This window comes from Excalfactoria chinensis, chromosome 4, assembly GCF_039878825.1.
Source record: "Excalfactoria chinensis isolate bCotChi1 chromosome 4, bCotChi1.hap2, whole genome shotgun sequence".
In the NCBI taxonomy this organism is placed as follows: domain Eukaryota; kingdom Metazoa; phylum Chordata; class Aves; order Galliformes; family Phasianidae; genus Excalfactoria; species Excalfactoria chinensis.
Window position 1 is genome coordinate 41,304,508 of NC_092828.1, and position 26,700 is coordinate 41,331,207.

General features: G+C 41.5%; 1 protein-coding gene across 19 annotated transcripts in view; it reads right to left on the reverse strand.

Annotated features, from left to right (window-relative positions):
• The window catches only part of ADGRL3 (adhesion G protein-coupled receptor L3), a 486,086-nt gene that overhangs the window by 161,561 nt on the left and 297,825 nt on the right, over positions 1-26,700 (reverse strand). For all 19 annotated transcript variants that reach the window (XM_072336646.1, XM_072336645.1, XM_072336644.1 and 16 more), the window contains one exon: positions 12,389-13,189. In XM_072336646.1, the coding sequence (XP_072192747.1) occupies positions 12,389-13,189 (801 nt within the window). The remainder of the gene's footprint in view (positions 1-12,388; positions 13,190-26,700) is intronic.

The following is a 26,700-nucleotide window of genomic DNA, read 5'->3' on the forward strand; positions in this document are numbered from 1 at the left end:
GTCCATAAAGAAAAAAGCACAATGTATTTCAGTAGATAATGAATCAAGTTATATGGAAAGCTGGAAAGATGATTTTTTTTTTTTCCCTAATGCTTTGAAATTGCCTGAAAAAATTCTTCTCTAATAACTGGATCTATTTTTCAAGCATTCCGTAGAATGATCTTTATGTTGTTAATAAACACGTTAGTCTAATGAATATCTCTTAGCAATCTTGCCTCTAATTCAGGAAACCCAAGTGCAGCTGAGATAAAAATATGCACATACTAAAAGCTCAAATTGAAGAAAAAAATCAATTCAAAGTTAAATTACCCATCTTAAATTTCAGTATAAAGCCTTCTAGAAATACTGAGTTCTTGAACTTCAATTAATCTTTAGCTCTTAAGCCAGAAGGGAAAAGGATTCTTCAGAGTATCAGAAGGGAAGCTGCAAAGAGCTCAGGCCAGCTTGCCAATGGACTTCACTATCGCTTATACTTCCATCCGTGGCTCCGCTGGGCTGCTTAACTCGTGCTCATCTCAGACTCCTTTGGGTTTCTTTTTCCAGGCATTCGTGTGTGACTGCCTGCATGCGTGTGGCATACATTTTCCAGTTCCACTTCTCAGGGATTAATTGGCAGAAGTGCTTGTCATGGTTAAATAATTTTATTTAATTTGCACCGTGTGAAGATATTTGGGCAAAAGGGAAAAATAATTAAAATTTAATTACATTTTTTTCCCCCTTTATAATGAGAAACAGTTGCATCCCTTGGAGACTCAGCTAGGAATAGAACATCATTCATTTTTATTGTTAAGTGTGCAATTCAAGGAAAAAAAACAAACTTAAAATTAAAAAAAAAAAAAATCAAAGATGAATCTCTTGTAGTAGAAGAATGACGTGCAGCCAAGCCTAGAATAGGTAAAAACAGATCTCTAGAATCAATGGCATCTGAAGCTCATTAAGACGCTGAGAGGATAAGACAATGTCAGTGTCCCAAACAGAAACATCCAGGGGACCTTCTCACAGGTTTCTACAAAAATACATGCACGCACACAAGTACATTTTTACTGAAAGGCTCCGAGACATCTCCTTCATGAGCCCTGCCAGCTCTGGGAAGCATCATCCTCAGAGGCTTCACCACACACATTAACGAATTACATAAAACTGAAAAGCTATCATCTCCACTTTTTTTCTCAATTCAGGCCCATCTCAAGCTGAAATATAAGTTTGCTTTCTCTAATTTCCAAGTAGGAAAAAAGACTGCCTAAGCCCTCCTCTCCTCTTTTTGCTCCCTCCTTTTACACATGACATCAGAAAAGGATTTCCCTTCATGTAGAACACCTAGAGAAGGGCAAAGGAGGGAAACAGAGGACAGAGATGTATTATTGTTCCAGACAGTCCCTTGATACACAGAAAGAAACATTTCCCATAACTTCCCCCCAATCTCCCCTAGTCTAGAAGTAACCAGGAGGGCAAATTTATGGACATTCATAAGCCCCTGAGCAAGGTGATGGAGCATATGCTTTCTGCCTTCAATGTACAGATCAGTTTGCACGGAGATCAGCAACACAAAACTCCTACTGGCATCACCTTATACACCAGTTAGCCCACACACCATTTCAGCATCATTTGGACTGCTTCTCATTGGCTATAGTTGATGTACTGTACTGCCAAATACATTGGGGTGATGATGTCCAAATGCACAATGGTCACAAATTTCACTGCCAAAGGAAGACAGGACTTCCCTAGCACTCCTTGATATGTGCCCATTTTGAAGTTTCTTTTTTCCAATACAAAAGTGAGACAGGGTAACACGGCTGTTTTCACAGTGCTTTATGTAACGACATCACAACTGAGATGAAGCCTCTCCTCTCAGCTATCCTGGTTTGTGTTTGTCAGTAACCATACACGCCTGAAGGTGAAACTTATTCAAAATATCACAAAATACAGAATTTGAATAAAACCAACTGAACGACAAAAAGACCAAGTGAAACCAAAGAAATAAAAACATTCTGACACTACATTATAAGAACTGGAGTTAAGACTTCTTTTAGTGCCTCCAATTTATATTTGCGTATTAAGGAAACGGTCACTTCTTTCCACAAGAACACGTGAATAGATTTTGATGCGAAAAACATAGTATGACCATGTCCTTGATACAATTTAATGAATGTTTCCCCAAGTGCTTCTTCTATCCTCTATGGTTCACTTCCTTGCATCACCATTTTTTACTCAGTGTAATACAGACTCCTTTAAAAAACAAAACAAAACAAGGCATGAAAACCAAAAGGCAATAAAATCAAATCAACAATAAGGAAAAAAAAACAAAAACCCATTTGGAAGTAAATCTTCCATTACCTTATGGAAAAACTGCTGGAACAAGCTTTTGCCCTTTCCAATGGACAGATGTTCTCATCAACGAGAAAATTAGAACTCGATGACAAACTCCAAGGTTTAAATGTCATTCCCTACCAACTCTGGTTCAAATGAAAATGGAAGTGGCATAAAGAGAGCAGTATGTGAGCACTGCAGACTGGTAATTTCCTCTAATTAAAAAACAGAGTTTACAGAAGCATTTAGCAATGCTCACCATAAAGTATAAATCTGAAAGTAGGAGGCTCCTTTCTTGTTTTCAGTGCCCAGCAAGCTACTTTTCTGCTGCTAGTGAACTGTTTGTTTCTTCAGCCTGTTCAGGAATTTCTCACTTTACATAACAATTTTCTAACATCCTTAAAAACAAAACTCTCAGGTCTACCAGTAACTCCTGTAGAAAGCACCCTCCTGAGCACCGGGTGAGTGAGGTGCAGAGTATAATTCAAGCAGATGTGTGATTTTTTTTTTTACATATGAGCCACAATTGGAGTTAAAGGCTGGGCAGTACAACCTTGCATTTCCAATGCAAATGCTATTTTACCTCTGTAACACTGGGAGAGAATATCCACACAAGAAATGCATCATGAGAAGTGACACGCTGATTGTCTCCTGGAGCCTGGGTGCCCTTCTGGAAGACACACTTTAGTTAAAGTCAAGTCATTAGGCTCACTACAAGAGGAAGCGGATGAAATCCAATCGAATGCATTACAGAGGTCAGACTAAATGAGCTAATGGTCCCTTCTGGTCTTAAAAAATCTATTAATCTAATTTAATTCTCTGTTCTACTCTTCATACCAGAGTCAATTTAAACTCATTTATATGAAAAGAACACATTACAGCAGCCTTGCACAACACACTACGTTCTGACTATCCAGTTTTAGGCTACACAAAAGCTTCATTTAGGAACTCAGGAGGAGGTTTTTGTTTTTTATCTGCAAAGAGAGTTTGTGTTTACAAGCAAGGCACCAAATAGAGGATCTCTCCCAACTCAATATTGGATGAATCTGCATCTTAAACAGTGTGAATACATCAGAAACTTCCCTGAGTACTTTCCACCTTGGCTTGTATTTCGGTTGCTGGCATTTCTCACTTGCACAGATCCTTGCCATGCTGAGGACAATGGCACTTTTACCAGTTAAGCCTTTCCAGGGGCTCCAAGGATATTCCTTGTGAATAACTAGTAAAATAATACTGCAGTAATAAAATACTTGGCAGTGACTGTCCAAGGAATAAATCAAGTGCTTAGATGGAGAGTCTCAAAAATATTAATTACTGTTAGCAAGGGTCCCTGCAATATGTACATATGCTATGGTTAAGCAAATATATTTTACTACTTAAAAAGAATCCCCTCATTTTCTTGTTCATGTTGCCCTCCCTGCTGAAGCCTCAGCGCTCACACCACCATTACTGGTCCTTTGCTTAATTCAGCAGTACAAGAGCTCCAAACACCACGTGAGTTCAAGCTGATCCATCCTGGCTATCCTCAGCATCCTTCACGCATGCTTGAGGGAGACGAAATAAGTTAATGCAGTCAGGGAGACAAATGAATGTGAGCCCAATACATGGAAGCTCACAAAAGTTCTTCACTCAGAATGTTGAGAAGGCACTACAAACTCACACAGGAGTTCCTCATCTCTGCTGGCACATACATATATATATACTGGTTGCCTTCTTTATATTTTCTCTTTCTCAGCACAACTAAACCCTTCCTTGACCCTTTCCCCATGTCCATCTTAAACACCAACAGTGCAAAGCATTGCAGAGCTGCCTGATGCTTGGTATCTCCAGGGGCTGTGCTAATTTATTCCAGCTATTTGAAGCAAGCATGAATGGCACCCTATTAAGCGTGCTCGGACTGGGGTAAAGGCAGCTGATTTTCTCATCTCCTCCCGTGACCAGGAGTTTTCAGTTCTGATGTTTCTTTTCTTCCTTTTCCCCAACCCTTTCTGAGTCTGAAGCAGCCACTACTGTGTGAGAATACAGAATGTAGCAGGTTTATAACATGAAACACCCAGTTCGCTTATTCATTGCCAGTCCTTTTAGACTGAATCCTATCTTTCAGTGAAATTTGCCTTAAGACCTGTTTCCTCTCAGCGCATTTTAATCAAGCAAAAATCCCGTTACAGTGAAGAAATCCTGTTATGGAGAACAATCGCTATGTTGTTTTAATGGACACGTCTCTTTCAACTAAGCCTTCATCATCTGCTTTGCCACCCAATCATGAGCATACCCTTGAAAAAAACCTTTTCAACATAAAAATGTAGGACAGATACTGTGACTTCAATGAATATGGACAGTCACTGTTTGTTCCAGCTTACAATTTATATTATCCTCTTCTGGTGCTTTCGACACAAATCGGGAGGCTAAAAAGCCTTTCACTGACAAAGTGCAATTCCTTCTTGCGCCGGAAGCTCAAGCCCAGACTCACACCAGCTTCAGAGGATTTGGCTGAATAATGGCACTGCAAGAGCTTAGGGATTTTGTCCCAGAAACTTTTTGGTTTGGGTTGTGGTATTTTTTGTGCATTATCCTTTGCCCATACTCACCTGGCAGACTGCTCACCCAAAACAAATGGACACTGTTTTACTCTTGCTTTCTTCATTACCAAGTCTCTTGATTTAATGTAGTCACTATGCCAAAATGCACTTCAAGGTGTGCTACAGAATGTATGTTATCTCTTTTTTCTAGGCTCTGCCAATCTTCCCATGTCAGGCTGTTGACGGCATCGCTGACTAGCATTTCACAGCCCTTCATGGTTGGTCCCATTTCTCCAAAAATGTGGAGATTTGCAAACTACCTAACAAAACTTTTTCTGCACGTTCAACCTAAATTCACTAATCTTTCCACAGTCAATCCAGCCATCCAACTCTACCATGAGAATTCAGCCAGATTTCTGAGGGTAAGGCTGACCTTTCCACTCCTCACATATACTTTGGGTACTTTTTGTACCTACGACTGTACCTTAAGTGTTTGGAAACTTACTTGCTGTCACATCCAAAGGACGAGGAGTTGCACAGCTTCCTGGAGTCAAGGGACTCTGTAAAGCCTCTTGTAAAAGTTCAGCAATTATGCGGTTTACTCCTCTTTGAGTGTCAAGGCAAGAAGTCTGGAGAGCATCCAGTGCATTCTCTGCCTGCTTTGACTCCCAACAGAAAAGATCAGGGCACCCGTGAATAGTGGGCATAGTGGTGAAGGGCTGATGGCTGGATTAGATGATCTTAGTGGCCTTTTCCAACCTTAATGATTCTATGATCCCTTCCTCACTCTTATTAGTTCAGAAGAGGAAAGAAAGGCATGGCAGCACTGCAGAGCACTGGCAGCATCGAAGAAGTTAATTAGAAATGTTGAACAAGGCTTCAAGAGATGAGTCTTAATAAGTGTCGCTAAAAATATTACAGTATTCATTTTCAGAACAAACACAATCAGTGGCAGACATGCAAGGAGAGCCATGGTGGAGGTATTTTCAATGTGGAGCAGGAAAAAGGCTGATCATGGAAAAAAACCAAAACAGTAGCAAAACCCTAAGCTGCTATATAGAATAATTAAGGTTAGAAAAGACCACTAACATAATCTAATCCAACCATGAAACAAGGAGTCGTGTCCACATGCCCTGAGCCAGGTTAATGGCTCTGCAGCCACACCAGAACAGAGCTGCAGGGAGCACAGAATGTTTGCATGCTATGGTGCAAGTCATGAGGAATTAGGTGCAAAAATATCATGTAGGCTGAGAGGGTATTGCCTTGAGAAGAAACCTGGCAGATTAGAATACTCTTTTAGAGTGAGAGGAAAGGAGATGGCAAATGTGACAGCTCAAGAATGGAATATCCTGGAATTTGAACCCCCCAACCATACACAGACAAACCAGAAAAACCAGCTGGCCAAGGGTTACATCACGTATTTTTTGCTAAAAACCAGATGTAAATCTCTAACGCTCCCAAAGTTTCTCCGGTACATGATGCAGTCCCTTCCACCTGCAAAAGCTGCCTCAGTTGTTTACTCCAAGTCACTTCTGGCACACAGCTTCAACCCACGCTTGCCCCTGACATAACTGGGTTTGGTGAAGAGGATTTTCATCAGAAGGAGAAGCTGTGGTGGATGGCAATGCAATAACCTGGTGGTCTTGAACTTAATGAAAGGACAATTAATTTCAGCTCCAGTCTGAGTCCTGAAGCAGAGCAGCTCACCGCAGAAGAGGAAAGCTGCTATCCTTCATCCACAGTTAATGTCTCTTTCTCTCTGCTATCACCCCACTATCTGCCACAGTACATCCTATGCTTCCTGCCACAACAGCCGCTTCGGCTTCTCAGACATGTTCTTGGCAACATGCTTTCCCCCTCCTGGTGTTTGACAGGATTATGAAGTGCAAAAATCACCAGCCTCCTTTTGTTTTGAAGCTTGAAAGTGAAGTTTCGCTTTATCATTTGTCTCTCGCTGCCCTTCCCCTACATCAAGCCATCAGCCTAGCCACAAAGCCCAGCTTGCATTCCTGTGTTTCCTTGCCTGTGGGGACTAAGAGGTGTGACTTGCCTGCAGATTTCATGAAAAATTCACATTTGGTTTGGAACAGGGACAGCTGACCTCCAAAGAGACACATCAGCAGCCCAGTGTTTTCTCCTTGATGGGTTAAGCCTGCTGTACCACCTTCCCAGGCTGGCTTACATAGGAATACAAGGGCTGTTCTGGATCGCCAGGCTCTCTCCCGTTCCGCACCCACTGAGAGGAGTATGCTTTCATTTAGGAGGAGGGAGCAACCACATATCTGTCCGTACTGGAGAGGCACTGAAGATACTCCCATTGTGTTAAAAAAACAGCATTAATCACTATGAAATTTTTCCAAAAAGAGAGGGTTTTGAAGCTGAGAAATCTTGCCTTTTAGGATGGGGTTTCATATATATATAACACACATATATATATATAAATTTCTTTTTGTGAGAAGGTACAGAACTCGAATTTTCTGGCCACGAGCAAACATCGCTTTTTGAAAAGCATCCAGCAGTGTGATTCTTTGGTATTTTTTAATCAAGTGCTGCTTTATAAAGAGGAATTAAAAATTAAACAGGACAAAAAAGAACAGATAGCTCAGGCCTCAAACTGGTGAATAAATGTGATTCATGCCCTTCTGGATCTCTGTGTACCCTGGTTACGTGAAACACCCTCCTCTCTTTCTAAGTCTAGGGTATTGGCTGGCCAGCTAACATAGGATGAGATGCCAGCTCTGTTAGGAAAGATGCAGTATCCCCGTGCTGCTTTCTTCACCTCCGTACTAAGCCACATCTTTCTATCATGAACAGCAAAAAGGAGACTGAAATATTTATAGAATAAATGGGACAGGCATATATGGGCAAATAGTGGAAGATAAAAGCCAGGACTCCAGTTCACAATGTGAGTTATCAAAGGTTGCTGAAAGCGAGGGCTGATCTCTGCAAACTTCCAGCAACACTGTGCAGCCAGCAGCTGTCACTGTAAGCAACGAAGAGGAACAAGAGCGAGAGAGCTGGGGGATGCTCCTGGATGGGAGGAAAGCAACTGGAAAATAAAAACACAGGAGAAGCTGCAATTAAACACTCAGCAGCTCCCCAAAACCATCCCCTGTCTGCCAGGAGAAGCTGCTCATCAAGAAGGCTCAGCTGGCCTTTTAGAATGCAGCCTGAATCTTCCGAGATGCTAAGCATGTCTTATCGCAATGGGATCATGGAGCAATAGCAATTCATATCCTGTGCACAAGTGGGATTTAAGATTGGGCAGCCCTCACGATGCATTTCCCAGGCAGGGCTGAGCGGCATTAAAGGCAAGCAGCACAGGAAGCCTCTTCCAGCTACCTATTAGCACGTGACAGCTTTGAAACGTTCAAGATCCTCTGCCCACTATCCACATTACTCAGCTGTCAAAGTAAAGGCCTCAGATTTATGATGTGAAAATTACATTTTAACGAGGTGTCATATGTGTTTAAAGTTCTTATTCATCACCATCCCGCCACATCTTTTACCCAAGACACAAATGCACTTAATTAGCATATTATAAGGACAGAGGGTTCACCTTATCTGCATTGTAAAACTGCTTTAGGAGAAGAAACCACCACCCTCACTGAATAAAATGGATGCAGTCACATGTCAAGAGAGCATCCTGAGATATGGAAGGCAAACATGAAGGATGGAAGTTTGATGGGCACCCTCTGAGATTTTTAAAGCATCGCAGATACGGATGGAAGCTTCGTATCACATTTCATCACCAGGCTGGCAGTCCGCAGGGTTAATATGCAGTATAGGAAAGCCACTTAAGCGCAAAGAGGCTGCATTACAAGTCATATATCAAGTCACTATCTTCCTTACAGATAGGGCACACTTATTTATTAACATCATACATCCATTAGCAGCCAATATCGCATTTCCAGGGTCTCCTGAACAGAACTTACATGGAAAAACAGAACACCTCTTCAAAAGCAGGATGTCTGTATTTTCCATCCTGCCACGGGAAACAGCCAGTAGCCCGAGCAGAGCTTTACCAGCAGCAAACAGCCATGGCCTTGCAGCACTCTTCTCTGCAAGGTTCTCCCTCTGCTAGCTGCGTGCCTGCAAAGAGCTCTGTGTCACCACGTGTCGCTGCCAGGACACGCAAGTGGTGTCCTCATGCTGGTGCCAATTTACCAAGAGAGCTTACTGCAGCTGCCCACAGAAAGGAACACATGTGCCCTGCTGAGGGGGCTGAGACCGAAGTCAAGCACAGAAACTCCAGGTTTTGACACTCATTTACAGTGAGATGTAAAAGCCCATTTTTTTTTCCCAAACAATGGCATGGGAAAGCCCTGTGACAGTGAAGATCTCAAGTGTGTACCAAACCTACCTGCACAAATAGGCCTTTAATTAAAATGCACAGAAAATGTTTAATCACTGTGAAGAGTCAGAGGATATGATTCCTGTCTTTCCTATAAGACAAAAGACTCCCGCCTCCTGTTTTCCCTGGATGGTCTGGGAAAAGACTGCAGATGTCTGAGTCAAGTGATCTGGAGCTTCCAGCACCTGTTTTTTATTTCCCATATCCTTGAAATGTACAATGCTAGAGATTTCAAGTATATTTTAAATACGTTAACTGGCTATTTAGGTTGCTAAATATATTACTTTTCTTGTAACAATCCATTTTTGGTTTTAAGAGCTCTGTTTTTAAAACTTCACCCATAATAGCTTTTTAACAACCAATTTGCTTGACCCATCAATTTTACAATCTTTTGTTTTCTAATTAAGCAGATATTGTTTACATATTTTGCTACTCAAGCTGTAAAGCTATAGAAAATATCTGCAAAATGCATGCATTCTCTCTTCGAACGTCACCTTTCTAAAGGAAACTGAGAAATGATGGCAATTTTGAAAGAGAAAGGAAAAACATATCAACAATCTGCTCTTTGTGGAATTATCTTAAAAAGGAATCTAAAAACACAGCCCAGATTTTCACTGCTTTCCCAGTGTTACACAGGCTCCTGTTCTGCCCTTTGTTGGAGGAGTCATGACAGGTTTAATCCAGCCACATACGTGTATGTATATTGCTTATATATAAAGAAATTCATCATGAAATTTCACATTAGCCAAAAAGTGTGTTTATTGGATCCTGAAGGGGAGGTTCAGGTTGGATATTAGGAAAAAATTCTTCTCAGAAAGAGTGTTGATGCATTGACAGGGACTGCCCAGGGAGGTGGTGAAGTCACCAACCCTGGAGGTGTTAAGGGAACGTGGAGATGTGGGCATGATGGGGATGGATTACTGGTTGGACTGAATGACTGAATAAGTTCTTGTCTAACCTTAATGATTGTATGAGAAAGAGTCACACAGATCTTGTCTACCAGCTTCTCTCATCTCAAAAGAATTAGGTGTTGAGCAAGTGTTTGCTCCCCTATCCAACTCAAAACCAGTGCTTTCATTTCACTTTCTGTCAGAGCAGCCTTCTTACCAAAGTCCTGCAAACTCAGGAGTGAGGTAAAGGGACACCAGTGCAGTTCTGCCAAACAATCTCAGCAATTTTCAGAGAAAAGAAATGTATGTAAAATTCAGCTTTGTGTCCATGTTGCAAAGCTATCAAAAGCGTACAAAAAGAACATCAGAGATCGCTTACCAGATTCCCTGACTCAAACATCTTTTTCCAACATCCAAAGCCAAAACCTACTTTAGCTTTCCATTTCAGAGGATGGTGGGTTTTAAATTCCCACCCAAACACTGGTGAAATCAAAGGGACTTCAAATCCCACCCAAACAGCATGACATGGGAATAACTCAAAGTCTTATGCTTAAGACATTCCCAGCCTTCTACAAGATTTTCATCTGCTCTCCTATCTCATTAGCTTAGATTCTGCTATGAAAATGGGATGGGAAGGTATTTCATTTTCTTACAAAAAAAAAAAAAAAGCAAAATTTGAGTTTTTCATTTTAAAATGGCTTTTTTTTTTTTTGGTTAAAGATGCTTTTCCTGAGAACAGTCACTACATGAAGAAGAGGCAGTAGAGAGTCCACTGTAATACCTGTAAATGAATAATTGAAATAGAGAGAAATCCTGTGAAATAGGAGGGATAGAATTGATTTTCACTCCTTGGGGATAACCAATAACTCACAAATTGCTCTGCTTCACTCAACCACTCAGAAAGTACACGCTCATCATTAAGCTGGGAGAATGAAAAGTGTTACTTCATTTCTTGCTCATTTTAGACCTTGCAGAGGTCAACACCACTGAAAGGGTCTCTGCTCTTCCCCTTAACAATCACTCAGGCTCATTCATTTGGTTCTTCAAGAAATCCTTCTTGTCTTCCTTATGTTTTTGTATCAAAATTGAAAATTCATTGCTCAATTACAACCTCTATTCCACCCCTCCCCAGATTTTCATATCCTCAGTTTCTTTCAGCATCTCTTTTTAAAACAGGTTTGACAGGCTGCACATAGGAAAAGAAAAGCTCATCAACAAAAACATCTCTGCTCCTCTTTTGGCGATCTGAATCCACTCTTCTGCTTCTTAGTCTTTCTCATAAAAAAAAGAATATTTGGGAAATAACAGTGTTACTAATCATCTAGTTTACTATCTAAATTACACTACTTCCATCTTTCTCATTCCTTTCTCAGCAAACTCTAACGACATGGTCCCTCACAGGAAATACCTAATAACTCTGACGAAAATAAGTTTAAGTACAGCAGTACCCATTTATAAAAGGTTTAAGCACAGTTTGGAAATTTCTGCACCATCAAACAAGTATGACCATAGTAAGTCTAAGTCATGTCAATAGCCAAGTGGCAACTGTGAATGCAATACTTTCAAAAAGATGAAGATGGTAATCTTGAGTGACTGTAACCCAAATCAGTAATTAACAGTGTAGTTTTGGACACTAAAAAACATAGAAAAGCTGGAAATCCTCTGAGAATGGATTGGATGGATGTTCATCTCTTGGAGAAAGTATTGTACAACGTCGACCTGATATGTTTATATATATATATGCTTTGAAAAAAGAGCAACTTAAAAGAAATGAAAACAACCAACAGTTTGGGAGATTTTGCTATCAGTTCCTCTCCTGATTCTAAACATGCACTTGTGGGTGCTCACATTCACAATAATTGGTGGCTTCTGTAAATGGCCCACACTCCCTCATCTTAATGGAACTAACTGGCTTACAATTTGTCCCATATTATTTGCAGCAAACACATCTTCCATGCTTTGTTTTGCCAAAAATTCCTGCAGAAGGGGTGATGATCTTATGTATGGAGCAAAATTCATTTAAGAAGAAAACAGTGTTGCTATTCCTGTGATGTGAAAAAGAACACGGACATTTGGAGACTGTTTTAGTTTAGTTCTGGGTAGCGTACCTCTTTCTCTATTTCATTTTGGACTAAGATATTAAAAAAATATATTCCACATGTATTAAGGTCTGAACATCCATCATAGGTATTGCGGTAGGGCTTAATTTACAAACACATGCAGATCATTAACACAGGAGCATATTTCAATTTCACACCCAATTTGTGAGAAAAACAGAAATCCCAGTTCAGATTTTGGCTCAGTATTAAAACCCTTACCTGCTCTGCTGTCCAGCGGGCCAAAATCCAAGGAATACTTCACTACGTGATAGTTGTTCCATACGTAAAGAAGGTTGTCCCGGGGATTATAATCCACAGCAGCAATGTACTGATAGGAATTTGGAAAGGGCACATCCACCATGCTATCCTTGCTTTGGTCAGTGTTATATATGTAGTCTATTTTATTCCCCGTGGCTTCATTGTCATCATCTTCATACACAGACTTGACCACATATAAAATCCCACAGATCATAAATGCGTTAGAAGCCGACCTCTTGTCATAGGCAGTATCCCATGTCCCTTCAATCCTTAATGTATAAGGGTTTAACTGGCTAATGACTATTTTGCCATTATTTTGTTCTGTTGCATAGATTACCCACAGCCCATTCTCATCCACAGCCAGGTCTATATCAGACTTGCCTCCCCAGCGGTAGGGAGAGGTGTCATGGTAATTTGCATTAGCGATGATAGCCTCCCCACTTTTTATCCTTGTCCGCAAGTCAAATTTGACTATATTTCGGGTTCGTTCCTTGTTGAAGAACAAAGCCCCATCGTACACCACAAACCCTGTGCCGTCCACTCGGTGCGGGAGTTTGTACGTCGTGGTTGGCCTCCCAGCAATGAAGTCATCCTTGGAGGAGTACTCTGTCAGTGTGTCTGTCCGATAAGGCGTCCAGGGCATGTAGTAGATCTTGTCAGATGCCTGCAGCGGGTCTTTGCACCAGGCACCGGACTGGTGGTCGGATTCAAACAGGTGTTCGCTCTGGTATACTCCTTTTAGCAGTCCAGGGCAAAGGAAAACTGTTGGAGGGGGAAAGAATTTAAAACAAAAACCAAAGTTAATGAGATTCTGGAGGTGGTTGGACCAAACTTCTCAATAGTCTGCAGTTCTGCAGCAGAGGACACTCGAGGTCAGAGCAATGCCCTGTAACTGGAGACCAGCCATCCTGCTGGCCAAGCCTCTAGAACAAGACTTGCTCCACCAAATTGATTGTTTTTCTGCTTTTTCTATCAACTTTGGCTCGTTTTCTTGTTACTTTTCAAATCTATTTTTACAGGTGTACTTACTTGGACCGCTCGCCTTTGTAAACTCTGAAATGAGTATGTGCCCCCAAAGGATTTCTGGGTTTGTATTTCCAGATTACATTCTGCAGTGAATCTCTACCTACTAGGTGAAGGGGTAAACTCCGGGGGAATTGTTCCACATAGTTATTTTGAACAGCCCACTGCAGAGTGGCCTAGAAATGGAAATAAGAGAAAGAAATTCCCATCCTTACGGCCCAAGTGGTATTAAATATTTAAAGGGTAGCAATAGCAAAGGAGAGGCGAATCCCTTAGCAACTCAGAAGAGCATTTAAAGCAAAGGGAGCAGGAGGGAATACCCAGCTACAGACCAATAGTGGAACTAGAGATGAGGCTTCTGAAGCTGCTACAGGACACACGAAACATGCAGTCCACACAATTAAAAATGAATGATGTATGAAGGCTGGAAGGAAAAGGAAGGAAGGAAGGAAGAAAGGAGAGAAGGAAGGAAAAGAACTGGAGAGTTCCACTGAAAAGGAACCCGAGGTCTAGATTTTAATCAGTTAAAAAATGTCCTGTTAAATATAGTAGTAACTCATAACTTAAAAACATATACCTTCTATTGTTACATGAGAGGAGCGGTTTGACTAACTGGGGTGCTTTGCTGCTCAGACTTCTGCAGGGACGAAAGGGGCCAGCTCGTGGCCAGGGCATGCCTAGGGCTTGGGAAGAAGTCACCCCTGCCCAGCTGTTGCTGGCATCCCAGGAATGCCAGCGCTGAGAGTCTGGCCGGCTGCATGGGGGAACAAAAGGGGCATGGAAGGGATGTGCTAAGAGAATCATGCTTGTTGGCCTTCACTGTGCACCTCAGCATCCTCTGACCCGGAGGGCTGCACATGCTTCAGGGGGAGAATATTTGTCAGTTATTTGCAATGCCGATCTTCAGGAACTCAAATAACCACCGGGATGAGAGATGCAGTGGGGAGCTGCAAAGAGGCATCCCACCCAAGTTTCTGGTAGCACAGAGCTGGCAGATGGAATCCCGCATTTGTGCTCCCCGCTTGGAGTGTAACCAATTATTTTCTAAAATTCAGAAATTGGTAATATCCTCTGGAGAGGGAAACAGGAGGAAAATCAGATTTAGCAGCTGGTGTAAAAGCGTATTGCCTTACTGGAGTCTTAGAAACCAGCACAAGTAGCTGACAAAGGGGCGCCATTTCTAAAAGGCTTTTGCGGCATAATTAGATATACTTATGCACATACATACGTACGCGTGCTTTCCAAATTCTTTGGGGCAGGAGAAAAGTGAATTATCTAAACTGTTGAATAGAAATTTAATGAAAGAAAGTGGTACCGGGAAAACTTTTCAGCAAAAATGAGTTATCTCATGAAGTTGAGCAGCAGAGAGACTAAATAAACTTTAACAAAAAAGTAGTGAGAATTAATGACAAAGTATTTCAACTAAAACGTTAAACTGTTAAATAACTTAGCCTACACATAAGTAATATATATATAATTTGAAAGGTATTTAATTACCTTTTTGCTCCACTTCTATTGTAGAGAGAGAAGTAAAGAGAGAAAGGAGAAAAGAGAATAGATTAATGGTACTGTATTGGCCAGGTACTTTTCTTTACCTCTTTCATATGAAGGAAGATTTAATAATTTACTTTAGATACTGCTACAGTATGTGAACATTTTTAATATATAAATATATTTAAAGCCTTCCCTCTGATATACACTGGATAACATGCAGACAAGCTGAAGAAAATACAGACATAATTTCACGTTACAAAAGCCTTTAAAAGGAAGAAAACCAACACTTGAGACATACCGAGCCCCATAAGCGCTCTGAGATACCTCAGTAGCAGCAGCCTTGGACTAAGTTCATGGAACAAAATGAAATACCCGTACTCTGAAATATGACTGATCCAGATTTATGTACAGAACAAACTCTTCCAGGGAGAAATTTTATGAAATATACATCGTCATATATTTTGCCAAAGTCCTGTAAGTTAGAGATGCCTACTTTATTGAGCAGGAGAGCATTTCCTTATGAGACTTATAGAGAGCTTAGGTAGTCAAATGGAACACATTCATAGACATTTGCAGAATCTTGTCTTACATCTCAGAGAAACAAGCTTCAGCACTACTCAGACAAAAAAAACCCAAAACTTTCTAAATATTGTAATACTTACATGACTGTCAATGTGAGTCCAAAAACTTACAATGCTTATGAGTTAACAATATCTAAGCATTTTTCAAAATGTCCAACCCCACAACCTGCAGGATATTTTAATGTGAATTATTAACCACTCATAATAAAGCTCCCAAAGAGGCTGTGTCCCTTTGGAGAAAGTCCCTTGCAGACAGAATAAATAAATACAGTGCAAATATTAATCACTGAATGCTCAGTTACAAGCTTCTATAGCTAACAAGGAAGCTCTGGGGGCCCTCATCCACAGGCCTCCTGTGAATGTGGCACCAATTCCTTTTTTTCACAGCCCACTGCAGCTGTCCTAGAAGAATCGGAGTCTTGTCTGCCTCTGCTCAGTGTTTGGCTGAACCACTCAGGGCAGGATGCTGCTGTAGGGTCAGCAAGGAGCTGGTGCATCAGTTAGATCCCCAAGCACAAGCCTGTCTTGTGATAGCTCATGGGCCATGCTGCCAATATGCTGCCATGCAGCCCTCTTTTCCGAGCACTTGCCTCTCTTTCAAGGGACACACAGAAAACCATGTGCCAACATACTGAAACATCCAGATACAGCTCCAGTGTTTGCTGGTTGTGATGCATTTTGCACAGCAGCACTTAGGGCATCTCTGAAAAGTCAGAATATGGCAACGGGAAAGCAGGCCCCACACACCTCCTGCGCTCCCTACCCTCAGGTTTGCCAGTTGTGTAGGGCCCCTTCCCTGAAGCAATAGGAGAAGACAGGGCCTGTGAAATATCACCAAGGGAGAAGAGAGAACTTGCCAGTAAAACAGTATGGTTTTGACAGCTGAGAGATCTCCGTTCAGAGAAGCGAGACAGGAATGTAAAGGTATGCACACGTGCTTTGTTTTTGCTTGCCCAGAGCTTGCTCCATCCCTTTCCAGACCGAGACACTTGCCAAATGACTGTCCTCCGGTGCTGCAACTGCTAATCCCTTGTGTTCAGAAGTCTCATTCATTTGGATGGGAAACTGCAGTCTAAATGGAAGATCAACAGGCTGAACGATTTCAGGGTGAGACTGCAAATGCATTGGCTAGACATGCGGGTCTGCACTTCTCCATGTGCAGAGATGCATGTCCAGAGCCAGCTATGTAACAGCAGCTCCCAGAACGAACATTTCCAAGCTTAGACAGCCTTTTCACCTGGGCTTTAATTCAGGCTCTTTTCTATCTTACAGCAGGTTGAGGTTAAAGGTAAATGTTTTCACCATGTGGTTGCCAGGACTCTAGCAAGCAGAGACAACGCTTCAGTGCAAGTACCTGACTTTGCAAGGGATAAAGCCAGCAGGACTAAAAGGCACCAGACCAAGCAACTGGAGAAACTCACACAGAAATTGCTCTCCATGTCCCAGGCTGTGGCTATAAGGTATTAATAAAAACATTAAATTTTCCTTGCAAAAGCAAGAAAACTAACATGACAGCCCTTCCAATATATGCCTTCACACAAGAAGGCTGATTTTCCTGGTCTGATGTCTTACTGTACCTCTGGCAGCGCAGAAGGCAGTAATTTAGGTTTCAAGATGAGCAAAAGCTTTTGCAATGCGCTCTAACAGCTATGCAATGTTGTAAAGTAGGAAGAGGGAGGCTTCTGCATGAGATAATGTATTCATGACCAGCTGAGCTGAGTGACCCAAAGCGCTGATTACCCTTATCCTGAATAGCCTACACGTGTTATTAGTGGCCAGTGCCACACCTGGTTCTGTTATAATTCCAGACATTTTGCACGTTCTGGTGAGCTCCTGCATGGTGCTCTTGATGCTTTCCATTGTATGAATTCCAAATACATACTTTCCTCTTTCTGACTGAAGACCTAATGCTTTTGAATTTCACTAATTCCTCTGTTTATACTAGGGACAACACTGTATTATTCAAACAGGTTGCAAGAGAAGCTTTAACTTGTTGAATTATATCAAAAGGAAGGGTCGAAATGGGGTCCAATTATCACATCAGTTATCACATCACTGTAAATCCGTCTTCACTCAGTAGTGAGGGAATTTTGCTAGGTTACAGTTAATTTTACATCTCTACAGTGAGAACACACCTTAAAAGTGCCAGTTTGCAGCACTTACAGCACAGGAGGCCCCTTACCTTCCTAAGGGGATCTAAGATAAAAACATCTACATATGGTTATTTCTTTTACAATGAGATCTTCTGCCCCTACTACTGATATAATATTCCTTTGAACAGAACAAGGATATTTCACCTTGATTTCTTACATCGCTTGCAGGCCAGTGCCATTGGCTTCCAAAGCATGAAAGGCTGGAAGGAAATCAAGAACCCCTCTGTGAGTCTGCAGGAAGTTACAAGACTTTCCATGCACCCCGACTTTCTCCCATTTCTTCTGATAGAAGAAGCCCAGGTCCAACACGTGACTGTTGGCCGCTGGAGCCTGCTGTGCCCAGAGCTGTGCGATCCGACAGGTTCCCTGCCACTCGTTTAGAGAAATCACACAAACAAATTAATTAAATGCTCTCAGCACCACTGGGTAGAGGCTCTGAAAACATACTCCTAATTTCCGGCACAATTAACACTTGAACAACATTAACTGCTCATTTTCTTACCACCACATTGAGTTGCACTCAACTATTTAAAGCACAAGCATGCCATGGCAGTGGCAGAGTCCTGTAGAGAGCCCTCAATCTGGCACCACTTCAAACCCACAATATGAGTAGAAAACTCCTGGATAAAAATGATCTGAGTAGGGGGGAAGTTCAAATACAATTGCAAAAGTAAATAAAAAGTTGTGCCCTGTGTTTTACCAGCTGTTGTTTTTCAGGACAGATGTTTAATAGCAGAGTAAGTGAAATCCAATCCCTGTTGCTGTCCTTTCCTGATCAAGCTTAATGTACAGAGACTCAGCATTAAACTCACAGTTAATGATGAAATTGAAGGACTTTGAAAGCAGGTTTTTGAGGCTGACCTTAGTAGTATAAGATGCAGTGTTTCAGTCATGCTGAAGGTGCCTTGTTCCAGATGTGACTAACTGCTGCATCCTGCCCCCACAATCCATCTTGAACAGGTGCTTGTGGAGGTCAAGTCAAAAAGTGTAGTAGTAGGCAATAAACTGGGGAAAACCATTTCCAGAAGGTACAGTGCTGGCTTGGTGCCTTGTCCCAATATTCTACCCATGGTGCAAGACGGTAACTTTCACGTCATTTGTACCTGAGCCCTGCTGAGTCAGGCTCAAGCAGTGAGCTCATTCTAATGTGAAAAAGCAAAGTCTGGAAGCTCCCTCATGTCAGTGCTCCTCATGACAATAGCTTTGGGTTTCTCTTCCCTGTCTCTAAAATTAATAAGAGTGGTTGAGGGAAAGCAGCAACCAGCAGGCCAGAGCAACACATGAGGGACACGCAGACTGCAACAGGGCCATCAGCTTCTCGCTTGTTTCTCTGGTTCCTCACCTCCACACCCAGCCAGTGAGGCTGAATAGAAATGTTACCAGTAGGTGTTTCTAGGAGGTGTTCCAATGGGAAACGCAGGTGTTACATAGAATCTAATTGGGTATCAATATTACAGGAAAGTTGAACTTTGCAACAGCTGCTCTAAAAGAGATACATCTAAATCCAGAGAATGAAAACAGGTACTTTTATTAATTTGTACTTGAGAACACGCAACTGCCACCTCATTTTGTTTGCCAGAACAGCCAGATAGCTAGCTCAGAATGCACACAAAACAAGCCATTTTGGCAACCCAACGTTCAAAATGCTGCAGAAGGACTAGTTTATGCTTTTTCTTCTCCCAGCACTAAATTAAAAGGGCAAAAGGAACCACACAGCCAAGCTCAGAACTCATTCTGTGCAGTACAGACACACACCAGAGCTGGCAGGACTATTTGTCTCACCCAGTCACTCCTACCAAAGAAAAGCCTGGGGATCCACTGCAGCACAGCTGGGTGGCCCCTGGACCTTGATCTCCCTAATAACAGGCAGAGTTAAAGGAACAAGCTAGAACTATCAGAGGGTTGGATGACATTCTGACTCTCAGCAAAGGGAAAGCAATACAGTGCATGGCAGGTTTGTCTTCGGTCTGTGTCCCTTAAGAGGATCCATTCCAGCTACAGAGGACACAAGCCTTCATTCTCATGTTGCCCTCAATACAGTACTTAGCTTCTGTCCAGTTTACCCCAGTGAAGCACTTATTATATGAGTTTTTAATGTGAAAAGTTTTAACATGCAACAGGAGAAAATCTCATGTGTCTTGGCTCAGGAGCAATCAGAGAGAATGGAAGAAGTAGGTTTTCTATTTTGCAAACACAATTGCTGTTATTACCTTCCAATTTTTGCCACCTTATTCCATTTTAATACTTTTTTTTTTTTTTTTTTTTTTTTTTCTTCCTTTACTTTGCCCTCAACATGACAAATTTACTGGAAATCATTTCCCTTACTTTTCAGAGCAAGAACAATGTCAGCTTCCATTGGCAAGGTACAAAAATTTAATACACAACAGATTGTGCTTTGTGTCCTGCCACTGCATTACCTGGGGGATCTTCCCCTGGGGATCAGGCCTTATTAATGTTACCTGGCTTAGCAGTCCAAGAGCAACTTGACACTTGAATGTTAAGCAAACAGACTTTCATTCTCCAGCCAGAGGAATGAATAGATTATTCTTATCAATTATTGCTTTTAATTAACTTTCTTACAGCTGCCAATTTCTGTTAAGGAAGAACCCCACACAACTTCCAGCCTTTCTACTGTAGTTCTCCTCCAGACCAGAACTGTTCCACAAGCTAAGTTTTAAACTTCGTTTAGGTTTAGATGCTGGTAATGGTTGGTCCCACTTAGCTTACAACATTATCTATTATTTCCAAGAAAATCTAAGGTTTCAGTAAACAGGAAACTTCCCTCTTTTTCAGTGTATGCAGCTGTGCATGTACATTAAACAATCACGGGATTATTTAGGTTGGAAAAGACCTTTATGACCACCAAGCCCAATCATTCACCTAGCCCTACAAAGTTCACCACCAAACTATGTCCCCAAGCACCACATCAACGTAGTTCTTAAATAGCTCCAAGGAATGGTGACTCCACCAGTGCCCTGGACAGTCTGTTCTAATGTCTCGCCAGCTTTCCTATGAAGAAATTCTCCCAGGTATACAATCTGACCTTACCCTGGAACAACCTGAGGCAGTTTCCTTGTGTCCTATCACTTGCCATCTAAGAAAAGAAACTGACACCTACCTCCCTGCAGACTCCTTTCAGGCAGTTATAGTGTGATGAGGTTTTCCTTCGGCCTCTTCTCTACACTACCGCAAGCTCAGTTCCCTCAGTTGCTGTCCATCTCTCTTGTTCTCCTGACCCTTCTCTGGACATGCTCCAGCACCCTGTTGTCTTTCTTGTAGTGAAGGGCCCAAAACCGAACACAAAATTCAAGGAGCAGCCTCTCCAGAGCCAAGAGGGAAAAGCTTTTCTGGAGTCCAGGGGGACAACATCCACAGCATTTCCCTCATCCAATAAATGAGCCCCCTCATCACAGAAAGAGATCAGGTTAGTCAGGTAGGACTTGCCTTTCATAAGCCCATGCTGGCTGGGCCTGATCACCTGGTTGTCATATATATACACGACTTCCAATGAGGCTGTGAAAAAAGTCATTATTTATTGCACACCAGAAATTCATGCAATTTACAGTAAATGGAGTGCTAATCCTTTATTTAATAAAAGGAGGGAATGCTTGCTTCACTTCCAAATTACGTTTTTGATATAATACCCAGGCATCACTAAAGTGCTCTGTGGGTACCTTGTGTTACAAAGGCTTCATGTAACACGTTCCCAAAAATATCACTTCCTAATTATTTTCACTGCAAAGTACAGAGATTGGAAATGTCAATAATCCATAAACGCTTTCAGAAAACACAACCTAAATTAGAACCTTAAATATGGTATCTATAGATTTGCAGAAATCAAAGCTGCCGTTTTTCATAAATGGATATATGTATTTTTTTTCCTGGATTTTCATCTGATAGATTTGTGAAACCTTTCAAACCATTAATTTGGGCTTCCTTAAAATGTCAGTGCTTTCAGTCAGCTTTTTAATACGTAATAACTAAATTTCATGAATTTTCACTGAAATAATACTGAGGATTATTAATGTTAAAACACACGTCAGTGTAACTTACAGTCTTCAGGACCCAGGAAACCACTAATGCACATTAACTCTTGTCCACCAATGGTTTCCATGAGATGAAAGAAATTATGGTTTCCTACAATCATTCTTGCAGTGAAGCTTCTGGATTCTGAGCCTTAGCGTTAAACAGTAAAGCCACTGCAATGCATCCATCTCTGCAAGCACCTACGCTCTTTGGTGGAGAAGAGACCAGTAAGGTTCTCAATGGTTTTGCAACATTCAGATTTCGTGAAGTTCTCTGAGTAATTTCTGCTCTTTCTTTGACTCTCTCCTCTCGTTATTATTCTAGGTGGAAGTCACAGCGACTGGCTCCCTTGAAGAAGCAGGCACTTCATCAGCTTTAGCAGATACTGAATGTGATTGTGCTGCACTTCTAAATGTATTATCCAAGAGGTAAATATTTTTTGCTCAAGGAAAGATAATTCACTTAAGATATAATGAGTCCTGAAATATACTGCACCGAAGGAAAAAAAATGCAGCAAGTATTGCTATATTCATGGTTCATCTTCAGCAGAATATCTGATTTTTTAATGTGTATAAATCACTTCTGTGAATGAGATTTTATGGCTAGAGTGCCATTCTAGAGATAAAGCAATCTCAAAAACCAATTCATCCCAGCTAAGGCATTCAGGAAACAAAAAGGTTGCTTATGTTAGTCAATGTCTTCATCAGAGGTGAATCATCTGTGCTATCTGCAGAGAAGACATAACAGAAACAGGCTGCTCAGGGGAGTGGTGCAGGTACTGTCCCTGGAGGTGTTCAAGAACCATGGAGAAGTGGCATTGAGGGACATGGTTAGTGGGTATGGCAGGGGTGGGCTGATGGATGGACTAGATGATCTTAGTAGTCCTTTCCAACCTTACTGATTCTGTAACCAGGCAAAATGGGTCAGAGCTGCACAAGCACTGGCCACTGCACATCATCAGAGGCAAAAAAGCCAGACTCGTGATGTGACCCTCTGGCTGACTGCACATCCCACCATCGCCGCCAGCTTGTACAATAATAGCTAGTAACCTCTTAATTTACTGCAACTCTCTCAACTTGTTGTACTTTCAAATTCAGTAATTAAAAAGAAACAGCAAGATGAGGTTAGTACAAGAGAAAGAAAAGACTGTACAAATCCTATGTGAAATTCAATTACAGCTACGTGTCTTTCAGCCAAACTTCCATTGGCAGTTGGCCTCTTATTGTTTCCAGCATGACAGCAGATGAGTGAGCAGCCATTAAATTACAGCAGTATCAGCCACCTGGACATCATTCTCCCATAATCATAGAATCATACAATCGTAGAATCATTAAGGTTGGAAAAGACCTCTAGGATCATCTCGCTCAACTGTCCACCTACCACCAATATATACATTAAAACAAAGAAAAGAAAGGGGAAAGGAAAAGTGGTGAAAGCCCAGATCAAGAAAGGGATATAAGTACTGCAGAGCAGACCCTCTGCAGCACTTTGCAGCATCAGGCTACTGCTGTTGGTTGTTGTGCTGATGTTAAGCACCAACCAGCCCCCTGCAACAACAGGAAAAGAAGAGATGGAGATCAGGCCCCTGCAATAGAGGCATGAGCTAAACTACATTCAGGCTGTGAGCTTGTTTGTAAAAGGCATTACTGTGCATTACTTCCAGCTCCACATTAATAAAATAATAATAATAATTAATAATAATAATAATAATAATAATAATAATAAAAATAGCTGACTGTTTTCCAGGAGTGTTTTGCGTTCCTCTAAAAAAAGGTCACAGCACGAAATGAGTACCAAAATGTTGCTCCTTTCCATCAAGAGAGGCTTCTGCACATATAAAGGAGGAGCAAGGGGGTGCTGGTAGCCTGGTTGTATCCTCCAAGGTTGCTGAATGCAACTTTTCAGGACAAGACAGCACACTGCACCTCATTCTTGGTGCTGCCAGCTGAGCCCAGGGGAACTAAGAAATAGGGCATGGAGAGACAGACTGACAAAATGGTTAAAAACACCTCAGCAAAACAGTTTTGTCAAAAATAAATAAATAATCTTGCCTGGTAAAATCTAACCTCTGGGAGCTCTTGTAAGGAATTCAGAGCCCAGGTCTTGATGATCATCCAGTCCACCTGCAGTTGAGTGAGCTGGGTGAACCAGAGCCAGATAATCATCCCATTTCTTCCTCCTCCTGCGATGTCAAAAGCACTGAAACATCACTTGGCAACAGGGCAAACGTAGCTAATTCAGAATAATTATTATTTGCATAGCTATTTATATCTTCTCTTTGCCAGATTAATTGTAAACCCTCCTTGTCTGACTTTAAAAGGAACAAAAGCCTGAAGTTCATTAAAGATTTGTTCTCATCCAGGAACGAGATAAATTTGGGATGTCAAGAGCCTGACAGAACCATCAAGGCAAACATTAGGTATCTTGCCTTAAGCAATGAGCGGGAAGGGAAAATGTCTTAGGTAGGGGAATGCTGAATTAAAGCTCTGTGTCTTTTGGTCAGATTTCTCTCCAAAGAGGAATAAACTGTTTGTCATGCTGCCAGCTCTGAGACTAGCTATAAAATAATGGATTCCACAGGCCCAAATGAGGCTAATCATGATTGCCAAGGCATGTCTGTGCTGTGAGAAGTGAGTGAAATCTGATGCTCTTCAGAGAAAACATTTTTTGAAAAGCTCTTTGCTCTGCAATAAGCCTTGGCAGTTATCTCATGTCTTTGAGTATCTACCATATTTCTTGTTTGATTGTGAAGCATATTGCTGACACTGGCTGCTATGGCTGAGTTTCCCTTAATAATGCTTGGTAGGTAAAACACCACTTCTTTCTAGCTATCGAGAAAAATGTAAAGACGGATTTTGCATCAACTGCCTCTCCCAATACTACTTATTCTTAAGTGTCTACAACTGGATGCTGTAATAAAATGCCCATCAAAATCAGAACAGGATATCCACCAAGTGAAGCAATAAACCAACGCATTTGTTTTCTCCTGTCTGAAGTGGGGAACACCTATGAAGTAGTTGGAGGTGGTATTTTGCCACAGTTGTTTGGAGAGTGAGTGAAGAGCAGAGAAAGGAGACTGCTCTTCCATGGAAATTGGTCCCATAGAGGAACAAATTTGCCCAGCAAATTTTAACAACTTGTACTGTTTAAAGAAAGAAAACCAGCAGAAAAAGAATCAAGGCACTACTTGTAGCCTTTTCAGGTGTAAGTAATCAATCCAAGTTACACACGTGCACACTCCAACTCATATGTGACTTCCAACATTTTAAAATCTAAATACTTAGCCATAGCACGCCACACACACATATACTCACTAAGGTGCTGGCATGGATTATACTTCAAGGCACACTCCCAGAACACTCTGTAGAAACAATCCTGAGAGCTGTAATAATCTGACACCCAGATCCCATGTACAAATCGCTAAGGCAAGTACTGCTGCTTAGGAGTCTTCATTTCATTTTCTTTTTTGCTGCAGCTATTGGTACACGGAGTCAACAAAACCTAACCCAGGATGTAGATTTTTTAGAGATCATGTGCTGGTGAAAGGCCAGGCTCCCATGGCTTTTCCCCAACTCCCACTCCAGATGTGCTGGGGAGATGGGGGATGGTGTTTGCGTGCCGACATATGTGTGAGACAGCCATAACTGTGTTGTCCAGAGATTCTGGCTAGAAGGTAACACTACATGCGTTACTTCAGAGCAACTCTTCCACTGCATCTCAGGGTGTCCTCAAACCCCAGCTGAGCAAAACTCACTCACTCTGCTATGCATAAGCATCTTCCCCTCCTCCGCTTCGCTCATCTCCCTGCCACGCCAAGTACTCATTAATCACTACCTACCAACCCGTGCAGAAAGCCCTCACATACTTGCAGAGATGACGAAGGAGAAGAAACCAAGCCAAAGGCCAGTGGGGTCCCCGTGGTACTCTCGGGAAGGCTGCAGCAGCCAGACCGCCCCTGGTGAGGCTACCACACAAGCAGACCTTTGACAGGCTGGTGTTTCAGTGTGTTGACTTAACGAAGCATGCAGGTAAATGCATTAATGGAGAGGAGTTTGTAACAAACGTGTGTTCTGAGCCCTAGCATGAAGTGAAAGCACTTTATGTGTTTCAGGACTTGGCTCCCTACTCTATGAACCTAGGACTAAGAAGGATGACATTATATTTTATACTTATTTTTTAATGAATAAGTACTGATATAAAGCAGGGACCTAGCTGGAATGAACTGTCACTTTAAAGGAATACATCTGAGACCTTTAACTTGCACTGGTATATTCAGTGAAGTAAAAATATTATTCTGCATGGGAGAACCACAAATTACAGCAATAAAATATATGCAGTGAATACAAAGAAATTTGGTACTATATGCAGTGAACTGAATATTAGGCACCACTAAGACCTATCATTTTCCCCATTAATGAAAAAAAAAAAAAGCCTTTTTTATTTCTAATTTAAAGCACACAAATTTATTAAGGTTCAGAAAAGTCTTTTGTGTGCTTTTGCAACAGCTTAACTTCTAATATATTATATGTTCAGAAATTAGGATCCTTGAGCTCTTGCACAATATTTACTGGTGTATGTTATTAGAGTGGTCAGTGTGTGGTGCCCTCTCTCTATTTCATAGCCAATGCAGTATTTTCACTGTGGCAACAATAGATTAAAAAAATGTCTCGCTAGGTTAAAAAAAAAAATGATGTGACAATGAAACATGCTCATTTTGCTATGAGGTAATTCAATAAATCTGTCCGCTTTGCAAAGGCTTATTTTTATGTAAAACAACACTTACTTATCTTGCTAACTTCAAACTGGAAAAAGAATTAAGGGCGAGGTTCAGTTTTCAGCCCAGCTTTTAGTAATCTGAAAATAGGAAACAGGGCTAAGGGAGACCCTGAGAGGTCAAAGGGATGCTGCCAGACGCCAAGGCTATGGATGTTTTAGGTAAACGCTCTCTCTCTTGAAATCTCTCTTTGGACAATTTAGATGAGGAAAAACCCAAGAA